Genomic DNA, 10,293 nt, shown 5'->3' with positions numbered 1-10,293 from the left:
TTTGCACTGCTCTGTTATTTTATTTTATATTTTATTTTATTTTATTCTATTTTCTTGTGTATATACTTATTTATTTATGTATGTCGGCACCAGGGTAGACGGCAACGTATGAATTTCATTACACTGTGAAACCTGGTTTTTACTGTTGGAATGACAAATAAAACACCTTGAACCTTGAACCTTGAAAAGTCTCTTTGTTACCCGTGGAGTGCATTTATGGAACAAACGATGTTGTGGAGATTAAAGAAATATCAAACTTATCTCAGTTAAAAAAACAAAAAAACATGGTTGTTGCCCTATCTGTTGTATAAAATTGTGTCCGTAGATGTTTGGGCGCATGAATGTAATATTGGATGTTAAATTGCGCAAAAACTTATTCGACTGAAGCGAATGAAGACGCAAAGGAGCGGGATTGGATACATTTTCACTTCTCCCTACTTCCTCTCGAACATGCAAATCCGGATTGGCACATAAGGCATTGTGTTGTCTTCTACATTTGTTTACTCATTTGGATTTTCTTTTTCCATTTTCCTTTTCCGTTTGTTTGTGTTTTTCTTTTTTCTTTACACGTTTAAAATATGCAAAACATTGGGGAGAAATGCTGTAATTCACACTCAATAGTTAATCAGAGCGTTGGAGTTTCTAAGTGTGAAGCATGTTGCGCACGCGCGCGCGCGCGCGTCTGCGTGTCCAGAGAGGAGGAAGCTCGCCGCCCATTTCCAGGCAAGAAGCATTCCTCCCACCAGCCTGGGAGCGCAAGCAAACCTGTTTTTTATATATATATATTTCTTCACATTTGAAGGCAGAGCACAGTAAGAAGAGACAGGCTCTCTCTTCTCCTCACACCAACAACATCTTAGGAAACCCGAGAGGAGGAAAAAAAAAGGGGGAAAAAGAATGAACACGGAGCTACAAAGTTTAAATTTGTGCCTTTTTGGCTGCTGGTTTTTCACCATTCAAAGCAACGCGGGTAAGTAAATCTCCACAGCGTCTTGTTACCGTGTCGTCGTGATCTTTGGGTGATTTCCCGAGGTTTCAGTTTCTTCTTCGAAGTTTTCCAGCGGTGACGTCGCTGCCTGAAGAAAGTGAGGATTCAGAGGTCGCGGGTTCGAGCCCGGGTCCGGCCCACAGAGGAAACTTCCCCACTTCTTTCTTTTACAATGGATACTGTAAAAGAAAATTGCTAATATCTAATATCGCTAAAAATTTCTTTTTTTTTTTGGTCTGAATTGACAAAATACACGTGTAATAGAGTCACAACATTAGAAGTCGTTCACTCTGTTAGAACGACGGTGAGAACGAGTGGACGTTCAACAATACTGCAATAATCAGTGACGTCTCGTCGGAATAATTCACAAATAGGCTTAGGAATTGAAACCCGTTCTTCTTGGGAACCTGTTCGAAGTTTTTGTGAAGTCGTGTTACAAAGTTGACGCGAACAGACCTGTTGGTTCTTATTTTCTTCCCAATGAGGATCGATAGAGAAACGAGTCTTTAAGCAGACTGGACTGGAAAATGGAATCAAAATCGTTTGAAAGTCATATCAGTTCCGATCCCGATTAATAATTGCAAATGAGAGACAGACCATTGAGTTTATCACAGTAATGCAAGAGCTTTTTCTCAATTTCCTGGAAGCATGCGTCATGTTCTCAGAACTCCACACACACTTCAAAATAAACAAACACACAATAGACAAACCCCTCAGTTATCCAGCAAAAAAGATTATTTACATTTAAAACAATGTTATTTCTTCTCAAAAGAGTATTTTGTTTTCAAATGACTGACATAAACCTCCATATGAGTCGACTTTTATAAGAAGCACTGATGAGCTCAGTGTAAAACACTATGATGAATGGAAAATACTTGGTTTTGTTTGTTTTTGTTCAATATTACACTTACTACAGACGATGCATACATACGTTTGTTGTTAAATATTTGAGAACAAACATTTTTTTTAATACACAACACACTGGAGGTTTTTCTACAACCAGCACAAAGTTGAACATTCAGTGGTCGAGACAAAAAACGACACAATAATTTACTGTACGCAGTTACATAGTCTCCGATCCTCAATCCTAACGTGGGAATTTAGTTTTGCCGGGAGATGGAACGTGTACCAGAATCCACAGACGTGTACAACCTTCTCCAAGCCGCCTGTCGTCCGTGTAGCACTGGACAGACGTACAGTCATGACGATGAATGGAGAAGTATTTTCCATTCATCACTGTGTTTTACACTGAACTCATCAGTGTCCAACTGCTTCTTATAAAAGTCGACTCATATGGTGATTTATGTGAGTCATTTGAAAAGCAAAATACACTTTTGAGAAGAAATAACATTGTTTTGAACGTGAAGTGACTTTTTGCTGGAGAATTGAAGTGCTTTGTCCATTGTATGTGTGCGTGTGTGTTTTTTTTTTTTTTTTTTAATGTGTGGAGAGTTCTGAGCTTTCAGGAAATGTTTGTAGACAATTGAGAGAAAAAAAACCCCCAACTGTAAATGGACACATGCATGAGCCAGATAACATTGAAAGCGTGGCGTGAACAACGAATACACTCAGCAGATGTTATTTCGACAGGGATCGGCTTTTGGCGTCTTCTGAGATAAAACAACAACTTTCTGTATCCCGGCAACTCTTCCTAAGAATCTCTTAATGATGGTTAAATAAAGCTCAAAGGTTCTGTGTTTCCTTACGCCGGGTTGTGAACTTCTGATCTTGTGTGGCGTTTGTATTGTGACACATCGGCTGCAGGCGTTTCCTCGAGGCACAGCTGCTCCTTTTTTTCTTTCAGCAGGGTCATGCTTCCTGTTAAAAAAAAAAAAAAAAAAAAGGAGTTACCGTGTTGTATTTTTTTAATTCACATCAGGAGAAGTCCTCCCTCCCCGGAATGTGAGCGAACTGTGGGACGGTGACTTCAACCCGGGCCTGTCCTGGTGTCCTCCGCCGCACCCGGGAGACAACTGCTCCTATGACGTGTCTGCGACCGTCAAATCGTCCACGGTCACGCGGGTACGTGTCCGGCCACGCGTCTCTGGAAAGCGCCTCCTGACGCTCACCTGTGCACCAAAAAAAAAAAAAAATAGCAATGATTTGTTTAACCGAAGACAGATTTTTTGTTAAGGCTGGTTAAGGTTACGTTATGAGTCTTGTCGTGGCCTATGTTTGATTCTTTTTTTTTTAAATTTTGTATGCATTTTATTGTTTTTATGCGCAGAGAAAATACAAGACACAGAAAGAACCCCCCACACACACACACACACACACACACAACCCATCAGACAGCAGCAAAGAGAAGAAGAAATACAAAATATAGTCCAATTAACCAGAATAATAACTAATAACAATAAAGAATGTAGTAGTGATAATACAAAGACAAATATCCAAGACAGATTTTTTGTTAAGGCTGGTTAAGGTTACGTTATAAGTCTTGTCGTGGCCTATGTTTGATTCTTTTTTTTTTTAATTTTTTATGCATTTTATTGTTTTTATGCACAGAGAAAATACAAGATACAGAAAGAAAGCCCCCCCCCCCCCCCCCACACACACACACACACACACACAACCCATCAGACCGCAATAAAGAGAAGAAGAAATGCAAAATATAGTCCAATTAACCAGAATAATAACTAATAACAATAATGAATATAGTAGTGATAATACAGCAATCATTTTAAGAAAGTTAGTTAGAGAAGAAAAAACAAAACAAAACTAGATTAATAAAAAAAATAAGTGCATTCTGCAATTTGGAATCACGAGTCATCAAAATCAACAGAAGATTTCCCTTTAGGAAAAGAGTCCAAACTGTTAAAAACAGTTGGTCTTTACTCTTTACTGCAGCTTGAAGCCACCATGAGGGAGGATATTAAAAGATCTCCCTGTACCAGGTAGTGACGTTGACCCAGATTTGCAGGATTCACTCCCGAGCAGCTCCAAGCAGCTTTTCACTCCGTTGTCGAAGAAAGTCTCCAGACGGAAGGCCGTGGAGGAAATGTTCACTCTTGAAGACACGCCTTTCGACTCATATGGTCATTTATTTAAAAGAATTCAACAAACGGGGGCTGCACGTGACGCTTCGGGCGATTCACCCGACGCTCTTTCTCCTCCGTTGGCGGCGTCTAGGAACTGAACGCGTCGTCCCTCAACTTCTCTCTGCTGATCATGGAGGGAGGCTCCGTCCACTGGAGCGTCACCACCGTGTGCCGGGGCGCCGAGAGCGAGCCGGCCGTCCTCAACGTCTCCTACCCAGGTAGCGTAAGACGAGTAAGACGTCCCCTCTTTTGAGGGCAAAACTAAAGAAATGATCCTGTCAAAATAAAAGGGATTCCTGCATCAAGAGTTTCTGTGTGAACAAACATTGTTTTGAAAGTGCGTAACGTCGCCTCAATGTCACATTCGTCACCCTGAACTGTGTTAACAAGAGTCGTTTTAGTCTGCAAGTGACAAGTGTATTTTTTGTTGTTGTTGTTGTTGTTGTTGTTGTGCGTGTTTCAAGGTGTGTGTTTGTGCTTGTGTTCCCCTCAGAGCTGGCGAAGGACCTGGATTGCTTCCTGTATTCTCCGCACGGCGCCCGCTGCCAGTGGTCACCAGTCAGACGCCCTCCAGACGTTGGCTTTTACTATAAGTACGACTTTTGTGTCTGTTTCTGCGCGTAAACAAGAGCGGCGTTGGATTTTGTCGGGAACCCCCCCCCCCCCCCCCCCAAGTCGCCTTCGGCGTTCCGTCGCCGCCATCGAATTTGCTTTCACCCGTTTGTGTCCCAGGTTAGTGAACGAATGTGACGAGGACGCCGCTCCGTTGGCGTTGCAGGAGTGCTCGTCGCCCGACTCGGCGGGCGGCGTGAGGTCCGGCTGCGAGCTGCTTGCCACCACGTGTCACGTCGTCTACGTCCTCTTCAACGGAACCGTGGACGGCAGGCCGGTCAGAAACACCTTCAGGAGACGCCTGAAGGATGCCGGTGAAGACGCAAATATCCATATTTTTTTTTTTTTTTTAATAAAAAGTCCTTTAAACGCGAACGTGATGGCGTCTTCTTCTTGACAGTGAGACCGCCTCTGCTGGATTGGACAGTCACAAAAAGAGGCAACAAATTCAACATCAGCTGGAATCCTCCGGAGATCGCGGTTCCAGATGGATGGACGATTCAGATCAATTACACTGAATGTGGTGCGACACATGAGGTGAGAGACACGACAATCACGCTTCTTGAATTTTCTGTAGTTAAAGTGGATACAAAACTGAAGGAAATGCTTTAGATTTAGATTTTACAGCTAACATAATTATAAAAACATTTAAAGTTTGGTTTAATTACCGTCTTTTGTCTGTTTTTGGTTCGTACCAGTCACTTTTTTTTATATATATTCAAAATTTACACAGAAAATGAAGTTGTGCTCAGAATTTTCCAATATTTGACAATATTTTTTATGTAGATTAAATATACTGTAATGAAATGGACTACTAAACAAAAGCTGTAAGTGCTCAAAGGCAATAATGGACACCAGGGAAAACCAGTGGAAAGTATATTTAAATATATTAAAGAGTCGGAATAGGTGAGCACATAAAATAGATTCTTTTAGCGGCTGAAGTGACTTCAAAAGGTAAAACGATTCAAATTCACCAAAAATCACTCACAAAATGGCAAAACAAATAAACAAACAGGTAAATAAATCAACAGCATTAAAGTGTAAAACAGTATAAACCATGAAAAAGTCCTAAAAGGGCAATAAAGTTGCAAAAAAAAATACAAATAATCTGCTGGAAAAAAACATATAAAACTGCTAAAATGGCTAAAAATAGATACAAGCCAAAATTGTTAAAAACCTATGAAAAATATCGAAACAGCTCAAACTGTTAAAAATAGTAATAGTACATTTCATAGCGCCTGTTTCACACAGTTACTGATTTAAAGCACAACGTTCAGGTTTGTTCAGACGGATATTTGTAGTTTAAGAGAGACGTTGTGCTGCTGGAAGCTCCGCCCCCTGACGCCACTTCAGTCTGAGAAATGTCCTCTGGGAAAACACCGTGTCCTCAAGACGGAGCCGTGGGACGTTGCTCATATCTAAACAAACACGACCCGTGCGTGCGTGCGTGCGTGTGTGTGTGTAGTTCTGGGTTACGTGTCCAGACTTTATATTTATTTATTGAATGATGCACATTCTCTTGGGTTTTTTCCTCCAGCCTTTGGACGTAGAGGGACGGACGTCCCACCAGCTGGTCCTGCACTCTCGCTGTGGCGGCGGCATGGCCGTCAGGGCGAAGAGCCGCAGTGGAGCGACGCCGTGGGGCGACTGGCGGCATTTCGGTACGTCCGTGCGTTTCAATCTCGCCGGCTTTCTCTTTTCCCGCCGCCGCCATCAATCTGAGCCCGTCCGTGTGTTCACCCCCCCCCCCCACGTGAAGACGCTGACGAGCTGCCCAACGTCGTGCTGTACGCCGCGCCGGTGCTGATCGCCGCCCTGGTGGCTATGATCTGCGCGTGCTTCCAGAAGTAGGTCCGGCTCTCGCTCGTCCCGCCCACCAACTGTTATTTTGCCGGCCCCCCTCCGGTGTTGACCATTCACTGTCTCCAAACAGGAACAAGGCCACAATCTTCCCCAAAGTGCCAGAGCCTATAGATTACCTCAGCGAATTTTCAAACAACAACACTAAGGTGACACGTCTGTTTTTCATTTCCTCAAGAATGTTGCTTCATTCTTTATATCACTTCTTGAAATTCATTTTTAAAAATTCGATTAAATTAAACATAGAAATTGATTTTCCTATCACAACTTCCTCTCGTGACAGCGCACAAGATTTTGAGTGTTCGACGCCTGTTGATTGGCCGCCGCAACTGTCGATCGTGGCGGTAGCAAAGAGGTAGCATAGCGGTATTTTGCCCACACAAACAATAATAATTTAAAAAAATATATAAAAATGGTGGAGCCGTCTACACACATCCTCGCCACAGAGATTTAAAATGAACTCCAGGCTCATTTGTAAACCACGCGAGGTTCTAAGGTTTATATTAGTTCCGTTAGCGGCTCGTGGCTAACCGCTAGCCGCTAAATCTAACAGAGGAAGATTTACCATATGAGCCTCCTGTGGTGACGTCATCACAGGGGCACGGTTAAAACCTGCGCCCCCTTGTGGAGGATTGTTCTTTGAACAAACCAAAGAAAACCTCGGCCTCTTTCAAACTCCAGCTTTTCAAGGCGAGGAAAAATGTGATTTCTGGGTGACGACTGCTTTAATTATTTAACTATTATCGAATGCAGCCATTTTATTTTTTGCCAATTTTTTTTATCGATGGTCCTTTGCTGGTAGAACGAGTCCAACACAGCCCCTTTCAGTTCAAGCTCATCTTCCACCCAAACTGGGATTACTGGGGGGAAAAATAAAGTAGATAAATTAATGTTAATTGCGTTTAATATCGTTGCTTTCAGTTTCTCCTTTTCATCTCCGTTTTCTTCTTCGTTTCTCCAGAGCATGTTTCACAACGTCTACACGCCAGTGAAGGAAGAGGAGTGCAAAATCTCCGTGGTGCTCGACCCGCAGCTCAGCGGCACAAACTGCTGACACCCGTCAAAAATGTCACTCCCAAGCAGGAAGAGGGGGAAATAACGGCAGGTACCGCATTTCTTCACGAGCTGCTCCAGCTAAAACCAGGCTGTGGCGCCAGGAAGTTATTCTGAATGAGATATCTGTATCGGGACACACCAGACGTGCCAGTATTTCCACTGTTAGTTCATAAATATATATTTTTTTTTATTCTATAATGTGTTTTGCACAATTCTGCTGGTGCAGTGACCATATCTGGAGTCTGAAGGGGTTTTCAATGTGTCTATTCAACTCTTCAACCATTTGGCTGCCGGAGTCGTCTGGAAATTGATTGACGACAAAAAAAAAATGTGTCCACGTTTTTCTCAAATGCGATTAATACATTTTCAATAACCCTCTTTGCATTAACTAAGCGCTTCTAGACACAGACGCTGTGTTGAAAGCACAGAGTGAACGTTTCTTCATCGGCTTCACTTAAAGAAGGAAGTTATGAAACTGAGAAAATTGCGAAAAGAAACAATTTCAAAATCTTGTGGGGGGGGGGGGGGGCACAGTTTAGAAGAATCACATTTTTAATATATATACAGATAGTATGTTCATATTTTGTTAGTTGCTACGTACTTTTTGAGACTATGCTTGTACGTTCAGTCTTCAAGCTTTAATATAATGATTGTAGAAGTTGGTTCGTCCATTTCAATGCAGTTTTTTTGTTTGATTGTTTTTTTTTTCATCACTTTCCTCGGTTGTGGTCCAGAATGTTGCTGCCACACGTGCTGCTGAGTGTGATGTTTGAATAAACTTGGTCTTTCATGAAAAACGGGTTGTACTTTCACTGTTCAAGCTTAAATATGATGGTTTTAACACTTTCAACTTGTTTTATTCATCAGATTCACTGGGAAGTTGTTTTAAAAAAATATATCTTTACAGCTATTTTAGCGTTTTTAGCAATATTTAGTCATTGCAGGCTCATTTTTAACTGTTTTAATTGTAGCATTTTCAGCATTTTGGTAGTTTTAGTCATTTATGCTAATTTGACTGATTCATCCTTTCTGGCAATTACAGGCATATTCATTTGATTATTTGTTTTTCCATCATTTAAGCAGTTTAAAGATAAAGCCAAAAAAACTAACTTTTGTAATGTCAGCTGTTCCGGCACAGACAGATGACCACTTTGATAGAACTGAAGATTGCGACCTCTCAAACAAATAAACAAATAAATAAATAGATTCACTTAGCAGATCTGAATGGGGACAATTTAACAACATCTGAACCTCTGGTCAGTTGTAATGACTTTATTAGTGAACGCAAACTGAAACTACACTTGTTGATTTCTCTATTCAACAGTTAGTAGTCAGAATTCATAATTATATGTTGTTTTTGAGGTGAGCGTGAAATCAAATGTCACGTCGATTACAGCATAAATTGCCTGGATTGTTCTTGATGCCTGAACACACAGGCCCACACAGGCTTTGTCGTGTGAACAGCACGATCAGAATTAAGTATGGTACCAATATTAGAGGAGGTGGACAGGCTGTGAAACAAGGAAATGGTCTGGAGCCTCAAAACATGTTTAAAAATGAGAATAACATTGTTTTTAACCGTCATATATCACCAGTTATAGGCTAAAACTAACACGTGGTATTTTTCTTTTCATAGCACCCCCCACAAGCAATATATCTGTTTTAGAATGTTTACATAAACACCACCACAACAATAATACTCATAATGAGGTGAGAATTATTAACATTCTAATTTAAATTGGCCTGTTCCTTGACATTTTTTTTTACCCATTTCAGTTTAATCATGTTTCATATTCTGGATTTTGTAGCTGTTTAAAAAAAAAAAATCATCTTTTCTCTCCCCCTTTATCTGTTATTGGAGCTTTTTCAAGATCACTTCCTCACATTGGTAATCCAGCATCGAGTCTATTGAACCCTTCTTTGATCGAGTGTTACATTCATCGCTAGAGATAATCTGTTGTGCAACAAATAAAATCGAACATGAGCAAAAAATGTGAATTCACACATACAGTATGTTTGGAAAGCCCAACGTGCTGCTATATAGAATGGATTAATACTCCCAGACTGCCAGGGTACTGTGACACGTACAACACCTTCTTTTCCTGCCTGATGTTATTTTTGCAGGACTGTGCAGAGGACAAAACCTCGACCTGGATGTCCTTGACGGGAAAAAAGTGCAGAAACAGGGTGTGTGGGAACAAGGGCTGGATGTGGGTGTCACACTGGGTGCAGGAGGAGGCGCGTAATTGGATTCTGATGCAATCTCGGTGTAATCCCACTGTTTTTCACCTGCAGCAGCAGCAGCAGCAATGCGCCAAATCCTCGAAAGAGGTTTTTTTTTTTTTTTAATCCACCGAGGATTTGCAATAAATAATCAGAACGGCGTCGGACGCTTTTTATTGACGCACCGTCCTTCGCCGGGAAAAAACAAACAAAAAAGGTTTAATTCTGCTCGACATCATGTCTGATAAAATCTGAAAATTGACCGAACTGATAACAAAATATATAACATCTCAAATATATATTTTCGCCAGAAACGAGACAACAAAGCTCTCCATTTTGGCGACGACGGTCAAGTTTGCGTAAATGCAATCAGCTTCTTGTCTGGGCTCTTTCAAAATTAAAGCCTACGTTCAAAGTAAGCCTTAACGCGTCATTTACGCAAGCGTGAGCTTTTATTTTTTTGGCTTCAAACGCCTCATTTCCGCTTATGCCTTTCAGGAGCTTGTCGTCGCC

The 10,293-nt window shown here is 41.3% G+C and overlaps 1 protein-coding gene across 5 annotated transcripts; it reads left to right on the top strand.

Annotated features, from left to right (window-relative positions):
- The first annotated feature begins 736 nt into the window (after window positions 1–736).
- il13ra1 (interleukin 13 receptor, alpha 1) lies at window positions 737–8,344 on the top strand. Of its 5 annotated transcripts, none has more exons than XR_013937143.1 (10): window positions 737–970; window positions 2,868–3,010; window positions 4,121–4,247; window positions 4,523–4,622; window positions 4,762–4,955; window positions 5,042–5,178; window positions 6,179–6,302; window positions 6,401–6,492; window positions 6,575–6,650; window positions 7,463–7,474. XR_013937143.1 is itself a non-coding variant. In XM_080519271.1 (10 exons), exons 1-10 carry the CDS (start codon window positions 898–900, stop codon window positions 7,553–7,555), a joined length of 1,152 nt encoding a protein of 383 aa, XP_080375397.1. In that variant the 5' UTR covers window positions 737–897; the 3' UTR covers window positions 7,556–8,344. The 5 variants fall into 5 exon arrangements, 4 of the variants coding, with proteins under 4 accessions (XP_080375397.1, XP_080375396.1, XP_080375398.1 ...); XM_080519271.1 differs by having other exon boundaries at window positions 2,871–3,010; window positions 6,401–6,488; window positions 7,463–8,344; XM_080519270.1 differs by having other exon boundaries at window positions 6,401–6,488; window positions 7,463–8,344.
- Window positions 8,345–10,293: the final 1,949 nt, after the last annotated feature.

Source organism: Blennius ocellaris (assembly GCF_963422515.1).
Source record: "Blennius ocellaris genome assembly, chromosome: 23".
In the NCBI taxonomy this organism is placed as follows: domain Eukaryota; kingdom Metazoa; phylum Chordata; class Actinopteri; order Blenniiformes; family Blenniidae; genus Blennius; species Blennius ocellaris.
Note: the sequence above shows the minus strand (reverse complement) of the source record. Positions and strands in the feature narration are given on the sequence as shown.